General features: G+C 34.5%; 2 protein-coding genes across 2 annotated transcripts in view; both read left to right on the top strand.

Annotated features, from left to right (window-relative positions):
• The first annotated feature begins 643 nt into the window (after positions 1 to 643).
• Positions 644 to 18,078, top strand: part of Atpcl (ATP-citrate synthase) — a 43,351-nt gene continuing 25,916 nt past the window's right edge. Inside the window, exon 1 of the mRNA XM_071720946.1 lies at positions 644 to 788. The gene's annotated coding sequence lies outside the window, so the exon portion shown is untranslated. The remainder of the gene's footprint in view (positions 789 to 18,078) is intronic.
• LOC139782042 (uncharacterized) lies at positions 14,559 to 16,292 on the top strand. The gene is made up of 2 exons (XM_071720953.1): positions 14,559 to 16,076; positions 16,146 to 16,292. The coding sequence occupies exon 1, from the start codon at positions 14,627 to 14,629 to the stop codon at positions 15,884 to 15,886; it is 1,260 nt and encodes a 419-aa protein (XP_071577054.1). The 5' UTR covers positions 14,559 to 14,626; the 3' UTR covers positions 15,887 to 16,076; positions 16,146 to 16,292.

Here is an 18,078-nt window from a genome sequence, read left to right as displayed (position 1 = left end):
AAGCGTCAAACTAAGAAAATAATCTTGAAATCATTATGGAAGTTTTTATTTACAGCGAGATATGGAAAAAATATATATGCTTTGCTTTAATATTGTGAACAAAAATTTGTACATGTTTATTATTAATTTAATATTTATTTGCTATACTTAATTTAATAATTTTGAGTGTTATATTAATTATTATAATTATTTAATATATTTCGTATAGTAAAATATTCTGTAAAATTCTGTACAATGCAAAATTCACAATTATATTCACGATAAAAATTAAGATGCGATATATCGTGATACTGCGATTCTTAAGAAAGATCGCAATCGTGATGCACAATTTTGTAAATCGCACGTCTCTAGTTTTAACCGGCTCCACGTATAAATGATCGTACGATGTGACGTTTCTCGTGACGTCACAATCGTCACATACGATACAATGGCGGCCGTAGCCAACTTGAGAGCGTAAAATATGACATTTTTTAAATATATGTGGTTCGAATAAAATTGAAATTTGTCATTTATTATTGTATCTTTCGTTTCCTCATGATGATTACATCTGCTGCCGGAATTGAAATACTGTAATGTCGCTTTTATTAATAGAAGATCGAAACATCTTCGTTATATTTTGTTCCGGTATTGTGGCAATATTTTCACACATCAAGGCACATCAAGAAGAGTAATCTCGAGCAATCTTTACGGCAGTGTAAGCGGATGATGTACATCGTGTCATTCTTGGAATTGTTCAAGATCTATCAAATATTCACTGCTCGCGAAGTTATCTGCGTTATTTGTGGCTTGTAAGTAAAGTCGCTATTGAAATACAATTAAATACTCGATAGAAATAGTAATCTAAGTTGATTGTACAACTATCGTAGGTTTCTAACCTCTTTCACGTTTCGTTGTAATGAATTCCGACAAACCTTTCACCGCGCACTGTTCACTTCACAGATGTGATTATTTCATAATTATTTTCTTTATTCGAGACTACGATAAGTGTGAAGTTATAACAAAATCGAATTGTTCGAACGCACAGTAGTGGGAAAATATTTAAGAATATGCTCTTTAGATAAGTTGAAAGCATTTGTTGTTATATTTACAATATTGAAAAAATGTTACAACGAAAAAAAGTATTCTTTCGATATTCGATAGTGTCTAACATTATAGTATTCATTATTCTACCAATCAGAATCAGACACACATTTAATATACGTCTAATTTTATTATTTTTTACAATAGTTGAAAATATAATTTATACGTCAATTGTTTAATAGAATATCATATTGTTGTTTATTCAGAATTGCGGCTATTATTTTGTCCTTTGCTTTTTTAATTAATGTAAATATATTTTACTTGATATTTGTAAATTTTTGCAACATATTAGATTTTTAATTTAATTTATTGATAAAAGTTATAAATTTGTTTTCAATTTTTTATTATAATTTAATGTAATAATAATTAGTATAAGGACCCCGCCATATCCTTACGGAAATTGGATTTCGATGAAATTAGCTGAAACTTTGGAAATAAATAGTTTATGTGATGCCGATCAAAAGTCACAATGGACAAGATTCACAATAATCAACCGTTTAGATGCTATCAGCGTTTAAAAGTCAAAATAAGATGTTATTTCAGTACTATTGTGGGACTGTGGATTGCAATGTATTATTCTACAGAATCACACAACTTATTCTTTTTGTTAATACAAAAATATGTATTTAAGGTAAATGTACCAATGCTGGGACATTTAAGACCTGTACACCTTTATTATTTTAGTTTTAAATAAGTATAACGCAAATTAAAATCAAAGATAAAAATATAATACAAGAAAAATATTTTTATCTTTGATTCTTTGATTTTAATTCGCGTTATAACTTACTAAAACAATAAAAATGTTCAGACATAGGTACATGTCCAGGCATTGATACATTTACGTTATATGAAAAAAATATGTACCTACATGCATGTATACATATTTTCTTCACATAAATACATATTTTTGTATTAACAAAAAGAATAAGTTGTGTGATTTTGTAAAATAATACATTGCAATCCACCGTCCACAATAGTACTGAAATAACACCTTATTTTGACTTTTAAACGCTGATAACGCTTAAACAGTCGATTATTGTGAATCTTGCCCATTGTGACTTTTGGTCAGCATCACATAACTATTTATTTCCAAAGTTTTAGCTAATTTTACCGAAACCCAATTTCCATAAGGATATGGCGGGGTCCTTTATAGGAGCTTAAAGAAAAGTTTTTTCCAAGGAGTAAAATGGCCTAAAAAACGTATACAAAAATTCTTGTATAATTCTTTAGAAGAATGTCAATATATTACTTACCTTCTGTATACGTTTTTTTTTTTAGATCTTCCCAGTAAATACATAGGACTGTCACGTCCGACGTTATTTTTCCTACCTTAAAGTATTTTTAAAAAATATTAAAAAATTCACAAAACATACTGACGATTTTATAGTTATTTTGATAAACATTATTTATTTAATATTTTAATTTTAATAAACTTTTAATAAGAATAAAAGAAAGAGATAAATTTTTTTAAAATTTGTAATTTTTTTCTATGCAGTATAAAAAAATTCTTTTAAGGTTTTTTACTTCAGAGGTAAGTGTTCAGGAAAAAAATAGTACAGATTGATATTTCCAAAAAAGTAGAATTATTCAGGAGGGTCAAAATGGTACTTTTTTAAGTAGGGAAAATCGTTGATAAATGAAAAATTAAAGATAAAATTATATGCAAAATGGTATAGGATAGGTAGTCCAACAATGAACTAGTAGTACACTATGAACCATTGCGATATTTCATAAATGTAATGTTGTCAGATTGTGCTTGTTGTCATGCAATGACTCGCATTTGAACCCCTTTGCTCCCCAATCGGCAAATCGCGCAAAGGACGGCGGTTTGAGGTCACATTTTGTGATTTTTGGGTGACAAGACAAACTAAGTTTCTTTTCGTAACTTTTACGTATTTTTTATGTTTTTGTTATATCTATCTTTTTTTTGTTTTATAACTTTGTGTGTATATTTGGCTTTATAATTCTGTAAGAAACTTCTATTACATTATTTTACCGTATTTTTTGGAGATTATCGTAAAAAATGTTATATGGTCTACAATAAACCATTTTGTTTTTTACTACAGTTATCTGTGTTATAAGTCTTATTAAACTGACTAGTTGCTACAATAAATAATAATCTAAGTGAGAAAAAGTTTGATTAAAATAATAATTTTGATTGTAAGCTTTAAATAATAAAAACATAACATATATAATTAAGTTAGCTTTAATTTAAAGTCATACTATCCTAACCTTACTTATCATGTCTTATAATTATCTCTTCCCTAAATAAACATTTTAAAACATAGTAAAACTAAAATAACACTAACAATTCACTGTATAAAACTGTGGTTTATTGTTAAAAATGGCTAGGTACACATCCCTGTACACAATGAACCATTTGACATTGTTTTAAAAAAAAAATTGAAATTCTAACTAAATTTTAAAAATTACTTATGAGTCATTTTATACAGTATGTAGCCAACTAAATTCATGAACTGTATGCAAAAACACAGATCTCCAAATCAATAATTGAGAGAGATATAAGCTTCTGAAATTCACATGGTTCATTGTTAGATTACCTATCCTACATATAAGACATTTTTAAATAATTTATTACAAATTTATAATAATATAATATTGTATGTAGAATATGTTTAAAAAAATTTGTCCGCCGAATTTCGGCCACTATCCGAAATTCCATTTTTTGGGAATAACTAAACTAGAGAAACAACTATTTGTTAAAATCTTTCAAAGGACGTTGTTTTGACCAAAAACAACATTTATCATAAATAATTGCAACATTGTTACTTACAGAAAAAGACTATGTCGATTGGGTAATTATGCAGAGATATGGACTATCCATGATGGAAGGTGTGCTCGATAGAAGGGTACACAGACGTGGCGACTGGGCCAAGCAAGTGCCATATAGGATACATTAGATATACTTTATATATATAGCCTTTCTATTGGCCATAAATCAATATGTCCTGCTTCGCCCAACATACTTATTAGTTATTAAAGAAAGATGCACAAGAGCACACCTTGTTTTCCTTCCACTTTGCGGACCATGCTTCGATGATCTTGATCTTGACATATATCGTCAAGGTCATCCTTCTGACAAGGGAACGGTCGGAAGTGTCCCTACCCGATTTGGATGCGCTTTGGATATGTTGTTGAGCATCAAAAAACATTAAACACGTATTTTTTTTTTGCGGCGTATCTCGACGTTTATTGGTTGAAAAAACCTGATTTGGAACCTACCCGATTTGGATGCGCTTTGGATATGTTGTTGAGTATCAAAAAACATTAGACACGTATTTTTTTGCGGCGTATCTCGACGTTTAGGGGTTGAAACAACCCCTCGAAAATAACGGATTTTATATTTTTTTGCGAATATCTTCGAAAATATAAGGCGTAACGACAAAAAATTTGTACGAAATGTTTATGGCTTTTTGTGCTCTTTACAATGGCGTAATCAGATTTTTCAAATTGGTCACATTTTTTAATTTAACCCCACCCCCACCTATTATTTTTGCCAAATATAACAATTTTTCCAACGCAAATTTAAGAGCGTCAAATGCCAAATACATCCATGTGTATTTTTATTATGATACCATTATTAGATTTTTGGCAAGACGAGATGATATGTGGTATAGGCGTCGCGCTGTAGGTAGGTGTTGCGTTATTTCTGTTCAGTTGCGCCGTACGCTTAAAAATTTCCATTTCAACTCCGGGATGACCGAAAGCGCTGATGCAAAGGCCAGCGCAAGGCACTGACAGCGAGAGGTTAACGCTATTTCGAGAGTCCTAGACTAGCAACGGAATGTCGACTCCGACATTATAAATACCGCCGAATTGTAAGATCGGGCGGGCAGTCGCAAATCATAATCCGTACGAACACGTGCGTCACATTAACCGCTACAATAATATACTATCCCGGTTACGGCACAACAAAATCAACAACCAAATTCACGCATTTGAATATCATTTGCTTGTGTCATAATTCCGAAAAGCAAGCATTTCAGATCATAAGTCTGAAGTGTAAAGAACTGTGTTGTACGCTGTCGTTTTGTGAACATGTAAGTGCATTTTTATTGTTAACTTTTATTGGTTTCTTACGTTTGTTACTTTTTTCTTTGATATTGAATATTGAATATAATTTTTTATTCAGCTCTTACTCAATTCTTTGCCAGTCTTGCCAGTGACTATATAATCTTTTTTGTTCATAAAATGTCACGTTGTAAGCACCTACTATAGTATATTGTGCACCAAGGAGAGAAAGCAGCGTTTTTCAGACGAGTGTGAAGTTTGCCACCCGAGCCAAAGGCGAGAGCGGCAAACTTCACACTCGTCTGAAAAACGCTGCTTTCTCTCCTTGGTGCACAATATACTATAGTAGGTGCTTACAACGTGACATTTTATGAACAAAAAAGATTATATAGTCACTGGCAAGACTGGCAAAGAATTGAGTAAGAGCTGAATAAAAAATTATATTCAATATTCAATATCAAAGAAAAAAGTAACAAACGTAAGAAACCAATAAAAGTTAACAATAAAAATGCACTTACATGTTCACAAAACGACAGCGTACAACACAGTTCTTTACACTTCAGACTTATGATCTGAAATGCTTGCTTTTCGGAATTATGACACAAGCAAATGATATTCAAATGCGTGAATTTGGTTGTTGATTTTGTTGTGCCGTAACCGGGATAGTATATTATTGTAGCGGTTAATGTGACGCACGTGTTCGTACGGATTATGATTTGCGACTGCCCGCCCGATCTTACAATTCGGCGGTATTTATAATGTCGGAGTCGACATTCCGTTGCTAGTCTAGGACTCTCGAAATAGCGTTAACCTCTCGCTGTCAGTGCCTTGCGCTGGCCTTTGCATCAGCGCTTTCGGTCATCCCGGAGTTGAAATGGAAATTTTTAAGCGTACGGCGCAACTGAACAGAAATAACGCAACACCTACCTACAGCGCGACGCCTATACCACATATCATCTCGTCTTGCCAAAAATCTAATAATGGTATCATAATAAAAATACACATGGATGTATTTGGCATTTGACGCTCTTAAATTTGCGTTGGAAAAATTGTTATATTTGGCAAAAATAATAGGTGGGGGTGGGGTTAAATTAAAAAATGTGACCAATTTGAAAAATCTGATTACGCCATTGTAAAGAGCACAAAAAGCCATAAACATTTCGTACAAATTTTTTGTCGTTACGCCTTATATTTTCGAAGATATTCGCAAAAAAATATAAAATCCGTTATTTTCGAGGGGTTGTTTCAACCCCTAAACGTCGAGATACGCCGCAAAAAAATACGTGTCTAATGTTTTTTGATGCTCAACAACATATCCAAAGCGCATCCAAATCGGGTAGGTTCCAAATCGGGTTTTTTCAACCAATAAACGTCGAGATACGCCGCAAAAAAAAAATACGTGTTTAATGTTTTTTGATGCTCAACAACATATCCAAAGCGCATCCAAATCAGGTAGGGACACTTCCGACCGTTCCCTTGTGAGTGACCTTCAAAAGGTTTTAGGCGTAGATTATTGTTTATTAAAAAGTTATTAACAACAAAATTTAATGAATAAAAAGTAATTTTCTGACACCATATATAGACCATATTTCATATTACATTTTTCACTAAGCATAAGTTGTCCTTGATTACTGCTGATATTTCTTACGAATTTGAAACTCTTCGAAAATAAGCCAATATACGATAGGTTTTCGTACAGATAACCTTTTGTTAAACTATCAGAAAATGAAATTCTATAAATTTCTCGCTTTAACGACAAGATACGACGAATTATTAGACTATTTGTGCACAAAAAATGTGATTCGTAAAAAAAATATGTCCGCGTTGCAAAAATATTATAGAATTGAAAGGTGATTCATTAGTTATTCATTGCACACAGCATTATTATAAACAATTGCAAAAATGTAAACGCAAAAGAATAATTTGTAATTTAAAAATTTTTAAATAAAGGTCTAAATTTATTAGAAAAATGTTTTGGGATAAAAATTTAAAGGATTACAATTAAAGCAGACAACAGTTTGTACTTTTTGTTAAAGCAGAGAATACTCTGTACGTATTTGTGCTTTCTACTATTCTCTGCTTTAAAAAAGATTATAATTTTAAAATATATGACTGATTAAAGTTGTAAATAACAATTTGCAATAAGAAGAGGCTGCTTTATGTACGAATTTGTTTTGTTAATAACTTTTTAACAAACAATAATCTACGGCTAAAACCTTCTGAAGGTCACTCAGAAAGGTGACCTTGACAACATATGTCAAGGTCAAGGTCATCGGAAAGTGGTCCGTATCTCTGCATAATTATCGTCGAGTGTGTACCTGGGTGTGAGACGTCCGTGCGAGATTTCACTTGCTCGGCATTTAGCGTGTTATCTTTCGAAGCGGCTTTGTGTCCTTGGATTCTATTTCCCCACCTACTTTTTTGGAGGGGGGAGCCAGACAGGCAGGCTTGCCGGTTCTAAAATTACGAGCAGATGTTGTTCTGGCACGGGCGCCGTAGACCCATGTATACAGTCGGAGGGTTAACATATGTTTAAAGTTTTCGTTCTTATACAAGGTGTTTCCTAAATAAGTACAAAAAATTGAGAGAAATATTCTGTGGCTTATTTTAGGAAGAAAAGATCCTATAAACATATGCCTTAAGGATGTATGTGTGCATTACCAAAAGCATTACCAAAAATCTAAAAATTTCATAGATTGTTCTATTATTACGTCTAAGTATCTGTGTAAAATTTCAGCACATTTCTCTTACTGGTTTAAAAGTTATTGTAATTAAGGATGTATTGGAGGTATTTCAAATATATTCAGAAAGTGCTGTAAGTTGTTTCTAAATTAAATTAAAAATACTCTGTAAAATTTTGAAGTTATTTAAGAGTTATTTAAGTTTAAAGTTGATAAAATTAACATTATCCCTTGTAGAGAATCGACACTTTGCTGTAAATATAAATAAAATATAAATAAACCATTAAGATATTTCTTAAACTTTTTTTATGTGTAAAACATACATCATTGATATTGTATTTTAAGTTTCAAAATTTTTTGCCACAAAAAAATTTTTTTAATTGTTTAAACAATACTAATTATTTAAATAACAAATAATCATACTTAAACTGTTAACGGTAATCCCTTCTAACATATAAAAAATTTTGAGTTGTTTGACATACATGCAAAGTCTTCAATCAAGAAAACAAAATTATACTATACATAGCTATAGGTAAAACATCCTTAAATTGCTTTGTCTTCAAAATACAGGGTGTCAAAGACGCATGCCCCTGCTGGTGGATCTAAAAATGTTTCATCGATACTGGAAAATGGTTCTTAATACCACATGTATACATACCAAAAATTTGTATAAAAAATACCTTTAAATTTTCCAGATTTTCGAAATTTTCATATTTTTTTTACAACTTTGACACCCTGTATTTTAAAAACGAAGCAGTTTGAGGCATATGTTTATAGGACCTTTTCTTTCTAAAATAAGCCACGGAATATCCTTTTCAATTTTTGTACTTACTTAGGAATACCTTGTATATTGATATTGAAGAATAAATTAATACTAATCTGTTTGTTGCATGCGCGCGCGCATACACACATACACACGCATACACGCGTGCACACACAAACATATACATATGATAGGATGTTTTTATGCTAAGAATTTCTAATCTCTAAGAAACTTCTACCTGTCGGTTTTTACTGTTATATTTGAAATGCTAATCAGTTACGTAATATCGGTGCGCGTATGTTCCACATTTTCAACTACGCAAGCAAGAAACGATAAAAATGCATTAAAAAACCGAGATACATGTTTTGTTCCTTTATTTCCATGACATATTTGTCATCGCTTGCAAGTAGATAACATTGATAGATAACGTTGGAAAATTGCATTTTTTAACGTTATTGTATAGCAGTTTTACATTTCACAACAGAGTTCTTATAATAGTTGCTTTCCATTTACATCAAAACTCAGATAATTCTCACTTGTGACGTCATAACTCAGTTAAATGCACGTTCCTTTTGCATGCTGGCAAGTGAAATTCAACCGAGTTTTTATCCACAATCGAGACCATGTGCTTTAATGAATCTAATAGACTCACATTAAAAGTGGCTATGGATCTGTATTATTATGCGATAGCTTTGTCACCAAAATAAGCAAGTAAATACAAAATAACATATCTTACCTGAGTATAAAATACTCACATAACTGAGTGACTCAGATCACTTGAGTGTAAATGGAAAGCAACTATTATTAACTTCAACTAATAATAGGGTGGAGTTCCGAAACGGTCCACCTTCGATTTCGATGAAACTTTGTAAAAAGCTTTATTTCAGGTTAAGATAAAAGCCTTTAAAGGGAATTTTGGCGTCTACTATGACAAAGCTATTTTTTAAGATAAAATGATAAAAAGTGTGCAAATTAGAAACTTGCACATTGCTTCCTCATCATTACAGATCGCTACCATTGCTCCTATTTTATTTTGCTCACAAAGCTCCTCTATGAGGAAGCTTGTATTTTATTCGATGCATAATTATTAATATTTATTTGTTTTGGCTTCCTCATAGAGGATGCGCGAAAGTCAAGGTTGGAAAATATGTAAAATAAAAATAAAACTTTCGCGCATCATTTACCGCGCTTGGTTCTTAGTTAGCCCGTTTTCTATATTCGTGCATTTCCATTGGAGCCTATACTTCGAATTTTAATCGGCGGTCATTGCTTATTTAAAAGTTATAAACAAAAAAAGTTTCAGAGTATTTATACTTTCTATTATTCTCTGCTTTAACAAAGATTATAATTTTAAAATATATAATGGAATAAAGTTCTAAATAACATACGTTCTAATAGTAAGAAGCGAAATATATATTCATAAATTATTATTTTTTTACTTACCAACATCGTGATATTTTAAGTATCTATTAATTATAAACAAACGGAACATGTGTGTGTGTGTGTGTGGAGCGACAATTTTCTTTCTGAGAATCTCTTTTTGATACTACTTACTTTGATACTACCGAAAATACACAAAATTTGAAAAGCACTATGCCCAGTTTGGGCCCCGAGTGAACAGTCATGAGTCATATATTAATCGATAGGGGGGTACTCACGAAGTACGAAACGGAAAGTTTTAATTGCCTAATTGAAGTCTGGTGAGCGTACGGACCTAACCTAAATTATAAATTATTAAAAAATAAAAATTTATTATTATATTATTTTAAAGTACCTACTCTTCAAACCATTCAACTTGTTTAAAAAAAAATTTTCTATCTTTTATAGTTTCGGAAATATTCGGCCCGAAGAGAAAAGTCGATTTTTTTCAAAGGGGTGTTTCAGCCCCTAAACATGCGTATGGGCACGTATAAAAAAATACGTGTTTCTTATTTTTGTCTAGAAAACAACATTTTAAAAGTTCATCAAAATCGGAGGAGGACACTTCCGTACCTTTCCTCGTTAGCCGGATTAATGAACTATATCAAATACATTCTAGACATATTAGGTATTTCAATGTCTTTGGTATAATCCGTTATTGCCGTCACCGCGGGAAGGCCTGAACGCAGAGAAATCGAATCAGATCAGTGGTACATGGTCATAATATGGTCATAATAGCGAACTTTGAACAGCTCTAGCATTCAGAGGATTCGTTACAAAGTTGTTCCCATGAAACTTTTTAATTATTTTTTGATGCCCTACAATTCTAACCATGTCTGATTGCTGTTCACTAGAGGCCCAATTTTTCATATGAACTAGGCATAGTCCTTTCAAAGAAATCGGAGAAGATGCCGTTATTCTACATATTTACCTAAAGTTTTATTGAATTAGCAAGTTAGTAATTAGTTAGAAAAAATTACTAATTACGTAAAAATTAATAATATTTAGGTAGAAGTGAATTACGCATTACTTAAAAAATTGGTAATTTGTCAGAGAAAAATTTCTAGTTACGTGAAAATTATTATTTAATTGAAAATAAATTAATTTCCTTTTGCATTGGTAATTAGCAAATTAGTATCTAGAAATAAATTCTGTATTAAAATAATTAATAGTTTGTCGAAAATAAATAACTACTTATTTGAAAATTAATAATTAGTGAAAAATAATTACTAATTTTTTTAGTAATAAATAATTAATCTCAGGTAAATTATATATACATATACATATAACATTAACCCTTAACTAGCACGCGGGGTATCAAACACCCCAGAACGAATTTCTCAAGTTTAGGCATCTTTCTCGGTCGGTTAATCTATGAATTTCGCATCGCAGTGAAGAATTTGAAAGTTCAAATTTTTCAAAGTTCAGTTTTTTTTAAAGTTCAAGAATTTTTTTGAAGCCTTAAAACTAAAAATTTCATAGTTTAGGCTAATGGGTATCATTTTCCAGTGTTTAATGTATGTACTTGATTTTTTTCAAGCCTATTGAAGCCTCCATTTCGCCGTACCCAACGTTCAAAGGGGTGTACAACACCCCGTGTGCAGATAACGTTCGATCGCGGACGTGTGCTAGTTAAGGGTTAAGGGGGGAGCCTCATATAAAACGTTGAAAACAAGGCAATTTTCTGGAATTTTTTTTAAAGAGACATTAAAATGAAATTTATTGAAACTTAGGTAATGGTTTTAGCAACATTTGTAGATGTAAAAAATATTTTTTCATTGCAAAATTCTTTATTTATAAGTAAAGCAACAAAGCCTATTCTCAAAGGCCGCGGCGCCGGACTTCACAATTGGCGTGCAGCATTGCGCCTGCAATTAATCACTGAATCAAAAATACAAAATTTTTTTACTTTTATTATAAGTTACTTTTATTATAAGTATTTGTCGGTAAACCTATTTTTTCAGTAAAAAATGCAAAATTGAAAAAATAACAGGACTTAGAAAAAAAATTTGATTTTTACGGAAAAAATTTTGGCTTTAATTATGCAATAAAAGTTATTTAATTTGATAAAATGACTAAACAAGTAGGTTTACATACAATGGTATTTAGTTATCTACATGCATGTTAAAGGGCAAGTCGATTGGTCGAATAGTTTATGAGTAGGGGAGACCGGAGCTAAACCGCCAGTTTTTTTTTGTGCCAATTTTTAACAACAAAATAAATAATTTTAGTTAAGTGTGGTATACCACTGTAAAGAGTGAACCTTTAGCTACAAAATTTATATAGGAAATTTTTATCTATGTTGCTTTGTTTAACCGGTATAGAGCAAAAACGATAACGGTGGAAAAATTGAAATCTCAAAAATGCCGGGGTTGAACCGCTACCCCCCCGGGATAAATCAGTTTCAGGTTTGATCGCCCATGAAATATTAGATATCTACACTGGATTCGTGTTCAGCATGCATTACTCTTTATAATCAGCATGCATTTATAATCACGTACCTCGAGATTTGGAGAGCAAATATTATTGCAGATATTACAAAATTTCCACGCGCAGAAAATTTCACTTTTCACCACGAAAACACGTTTGCCTCCGTAAAAATCATAACACGGCAGGAAACTTGCCGAAACTCCGTTGGTCACATGGGTACCATAAGCAGCGTTTACAATGTTAATAGCCGGTTCGCACAATATACAGGTTCCGAGATATTTGATTTGGCGGTTTAACCCCGTTGGCGGTTTAGCCCCGGTCTCCCCTAATGCACGCCAATTTGAAAAACATGGTTTTGAGAAAAACGCGTTTAAAGTTTCAAGTTCTCGGAGCGCGCGCTTTACTTGCGTAACGCTCAGGTATAAAATCGCCTATTTCAAGTTCGAATTTTACTCTGGAACTTTGGGAACATATTCTAGAGATATTATACTAATGATTTATGCAATAAAAATTTTTTCGATTTTTTTGACTGGTTACATAAGGCTCCCGGCTTAACGTAATTATTTTTTTAAACCACGTTTAACTACAATAATTAAATTATTTATATTAAAACAATTAATAATTTTTAAAATAAGTAATTTACTTGAGACTAATTATTCATTATTGGAAAAAATTATTATTTTCTACTAATTAATTTTCAAATAAGTAGTAATTTATTCTTGACAAACTATTAATTATACTTAAGTCTCGTTCTCACGATTAACAAGTAGTACCGGCTTCCATGCCCGATGGTGCCACAATCTTCAGAGTAACTTTTTTCCCTAGCCCCATGCTTCTACGCTTCTGTTCTTCATAACGTTTTTTGTGCTCGAAGGAGTCACAACTCAGAGTATTGAATTGAGATTTAGAGAAGAGTTTTTTGTCAATATTCTTCTGCCAGGATGTCGAAAAGGAAGCTGCGTGACGCGGATTTAGGAGAGTTAAATAAGCAATTGAAAAGATTGCGTAAAAAACTGAAGACGCTCAGATGGGAAGAGACCGAAGCGGTTAAGGGGCAATTTCACCAACCACGGTTAGCTTAATCGACGGTTAAAGTTAGCAGGATTGACCAATAGAAATGAATCCACCCTGCTTTCTATTGGTCAATCCTACTAACTTTAACCGTCGGTTAAGCTAACCGACGTTGGTAAAATTGGCCCTAAGAAGCCTTCGGCCGCCATTGTGGTAGGCAAGGCACAAGGTCAAAACGATGATAGAGAAATCGGTGAATAATAAGGAAAAATGTGCTCGTAAGCGTCTCGGCGATGAGCCTCCACTAGAGGGAGGACATATCGCGCGCTCGGAAGAGAGTAAATCTCTCGGCGATGAGCCTTCACTAGAGGAAGGACATATCGCACGTTCGTAAAAGAAAATCTCGCGGCGATAAGCCTTCACTCGAGGGAGGACATATCGTACGTATAGCGAGTCAGCTGCATATTCTTGTTGTTTACTTGATATAATTTCATGGCAGCTGCCACAAGGGAGGAAGCAGACCTTGTGAAGGACACGAGCGAGGAGAGGTTAAAGTCCTCTCGTTCCTCTACGTCAGTTGACGCGTCGGATACGGACGAGGAGGTTGGAACGGACGCGGACGTAGAGGTGGTAAAAGACGAGGCGACGGATACTGCGGTGAGCAGCGTCAGTAACGAGACTCGGGAGAGACTTTGCCTCAAAGCAGAGCCGGCGCGGTCGACGGAAATCGCCCTGCACCCCACGCTGGTTGCAGAATGGGCGAACTGGATGCGCAAAGGCCTCTATGAAGGGGACGAAGAAGACGACAAGAAACGTGAGGAGGAGGAGAGTAAGCTACGCGAGGAAATCATGAAAAAATTTCCTAGAAGGGGAGCATTACAAGTAGAAGCTCCGAAACTCAACCCAGAGATTCTGGCTTACATGTCAGGGACTGCAAAAAGCAGGGACAAGCATTTTGTCTCTTCGCAAAACGCTTTAGACTCGGCGATGGTAGCCATGGCCAAGCTATCTCTTTAATCCTGGAGCTGGAAGAGGATGAGGCCTCGAGTGCCCTGTTGCATTTTTTGGGAAATGCAGGCAAACTGTTAGCAGGCTTGCATTATCAACATGTTTAACCGCTAGTCTCCTCCAAAAGACCTTACACACGTCGATCCCGAAACCGAAATCGCACATAAAAGATAGTTGGTCCTTTGCGAAGTTTATAAACAACATGAATATTAATGATGACGAAACACTTATTTCACTTGACGTCACGGCACTATTTACGAACATCCCTAAAGATTTAGTATTAAAGGGAATTGAAAAAAGGTGGAACTATATTTCTAGCAAGACTGACCTCAATTTATCACAGTTTTTACACGCAATCGATCTTATTTTATCGTCCACTAGTTTTAGTTTTAACGGCGAAATTTACGAACAAATCTTCGGCAGCCCTATGGGATCTCCTTTATCGCCGGTCGTCGCTGATATTGTCATGGATGACTTAGAGACGCATTGCCTAAGCCTTTTGAATTTTAACATCCGGATATTCATTAGATATGTCGATGACATTTTTGCGGTGGTCCCCAAAACAAGTGTGGGCTTGATTTTAAAAGTTTTCAACGGATATCATCCTAGACTTAGGTTCACTTATGAAATTGAAACGAATGCGTCACTCAACTTCCTGGATACGACTGTAATTAGGAATGGCAACTTATTGATAACTAATTGGTATCGGAAACCGACGTTCTCTGGACGTTACATAAATTTTCATTCTAACCATCCTTTAAAATACAAATTGAACACTATTACCAGCTTGGTTGATCGCGCTGTTTTACTTTCTAATGAAAAATTCCACGATGGCAATATTAAAATAATTAAAGAAATTTTGAACAACAACAGTTTTCCTAAACCAATCGTTAATAAACACATTGCCAAACGTCTAAACACTCTCAAAATACGTAACAACACACTTAATACTCCCACTGACAATAACACAACTTTTGATTTTAAGAACTGCATACCTTTACCCTATATAAAAACGTTGAGTGATAGCATTTGCCGTACTTTAAATGAACTCCACATCACTACCTTATTCACGGTTCCTAAAAAACTTGATTGCTTAATAAGACGGGGCAAAGACAGAATTAACGACCTAAAACAAACTGACATAGTGTACAAAATTAACTGCAGGGATTGTAGGGCCACATATATAGGGCAGACTAAAAGGCATCTGTGTACGCGTCTCAGGGAACACCAGAGCGATATTAGAAAACACGCTAGCAATCTTTCTGTAGTGAGTGAACACCGAATATCCTATGGGCATGATTTTGACTGGGGAAAACCTGAAATATTACATAAGGAAGGACAGACCAGAAAGAGAGAAATAGCGGAGATGTTTTTTATTAAAAAATTTGACGACACCATCAATTTGCAAAAGGACACGGAGAATCTTAACGTTCTCTACGAACATATCATAAAAGAAATATAGCTGGTTTCTCCTCTCCGCTGCTTCCCTCTCTATGTTCTTGCCTTTTATTGTTTACGGCACCAGTCTGTTTATAAGTGTCAGGCTCATCAGTCTAAATTTTACCACCGCTCTGCTATGTCATGTTACAAACATTTCACGAAATATACCGTTCAACGAATTTGTTATTACTTAGATTCCGACGCACAAATATGTAAGTTTCAGTTTTGTATAATATTGATATAATTTTCACTTAATTGCGAATTAATTTTTTGTCGTTTAGCTTTTAGATTCGGTGTAGTTAGGGCATTATGCTTGACTAATCGACATTTGTGAGTTTTGTATACACGCTTGAAAAGGACCGGATCCTCGGTCGAAACGTAGCGTTTTTCGATTAATAAATTTGGCCAGTTGGGTCGATTACAACATCTTTAGTAATTTTTAATTATCTACTGGCGACTCAAACTTCTTGTTCTGTTAAGAAGCAAAAGATACTGAACCTTTTGAAGAAGTTTGTTCCCGGAAAAACGGTCTTTCTTAGGCAATGGTCAAGCTTCGTCGGTTCGATTAACGCATGCTGCCCAGCAGTTAAATACGGTCGATTATATACCAAAGGATTCGAACGTGTCAGATATTTAGGAATGTTAAAAAAATGATAACAATTATGACGCGAAAATCTGTCTCCCAGAAAATCTTGAGACGGATTTCAGATGGTAGAAGATAAATATTCCCAAATCCTCGAATCCTATTAGACAAGGAAACTATAAGCATGAGATTTTCTCTGACGCGTCTACCACAGGATGGGGCGTTTTTTGTGAGGAAAATAAGGCTCGAGGTTTTTGGACAGAAAACGAACGAAAATGGCATATTAACCGTTTGGAGCTCAAAGCAGCATTGTTTGCTATAAAAAGCTTTGCTAGGGATCGTAGAAATTGCGAAATACTTCTGCGTATGGATAACACCACAGCTATAGCATATGTAAACAAAATGGGGGGAGTGCAACACCCAAATCTACATAGAATTGCGAAAGAAATATGGCAGTGGTGTGAAGTACGGAATATTTGGTTAGTGGCTTCATATATTAAGTCCGAGGATAATGTTGAAGCTGACCAAGAATCTCGAATAAAAAATATAGATACGGAATGGGAATTAGCAGATTACGCTTTCCGTCATGCCGTGAAAGCGTTTGGGGATCCAAAAATTGATCTATTCGCTACTAGATGTAACACGAAATGCGAAAAGTTCTTCGCTTGGGAAAACGATCCAGAGGCGTTAGCAGTTGACGCATTCACTGTGAACTGGCAGTCGTTAGGTTTATTTTGGGCGTTTCCGCCATTCGCCCTTATTTTAAGAGTCCTAAAAAAGATCGCGGTAGACGGGGCTACGGGTATAGTGGTAGTTCCCTATTGGACCAGCCAACCATGCTTCCCCTTATTTATGAAACTTTTGACTGAAAAACCATTATTTTTTAACCCTTCGCCTGCCTTACTTTTATTACCTTGTAGGTCGATTCAGCATCCACTAGCAAGGAAGCTGTCCCTGATGGTCGGCAGATTATCAGGGAATCTTTTAGAAGGAAAGGATTGCCTAGCTCATCCCTCGACATCTTCGAAGCTTCGCTAACGCAGTCAACTCGTAAGCAGTATGCGGGGCCTTTAAGACAATGGTGGTCGTTTTGCCTAGATCAGAATCTGGATCCTTATCAACCGGAAGAGGTTGATGTCATCCAATTTCTGACCAAGAAATTCGAAGAGGGGGCGGCGTACGGATCTCTTAACTCGATAAGATCTGCAATTTCCCTGATCAGCGGCGGCAATATTGGCCAAAATAGGAATATTTCTAGATTTTTTAAGGGGATATTGTCGCTGAGGCCGGCAAAACCTAAGTATGACAGAACTTGGGATGTTGAGATAGTTTTCCGGAAAATTGAAGAATGGTTTCCCTTGAACGAGTTGCCCCTTGGTTGCTTGACTGAGCGCCTCGTGTTGCTGCTCGCGTTGGGCACCGCGCATAGGGCGCAAACACTGGCTTCAATCAAGTTTTCTAACATCAAGCGTAGTTCGGAAGGATACGAGATTGAAATACCAGATCGGGTAAAAACCTCCCGTCCAGGAGCATATCAGCCTTTGTTAGTCTTGTCAATTTTTCTAGAAAATCCCAGCTTATGCATTGTGTCGACAATTGACGCTTATATTCAAGCAACATCGCAGTTGAGA

This window comes from Temnothorax nylanderi, unplaced genomic scaffold (genome assembly GCF_030848795.1).
Source record: "Temnothorax nylanderi isolate EJ_2023f unplaced genomic scaffold, tnyl_v1.0 TNYL_tig0384_pilon, whole genome shotgun sequence".
Lineage (NCBI taxonomy): Eukaryota > Metazoa > Arthropoda > Insecta > Hymenoptera > Formicidae > Temnothorax > Temnothorax nylanderi.
This window is presented reverse-complemented; position numbering and strand designations above follow the sequence as displayed.

Coding starts and splice junctions, on each gene's coding strand:
- LOC139782042 (XM_071720953.1), top strand. CDS start 14,627: ATGAATATTAATGATGACGAAACACTTATTTCACTTGACGTCACGGCA.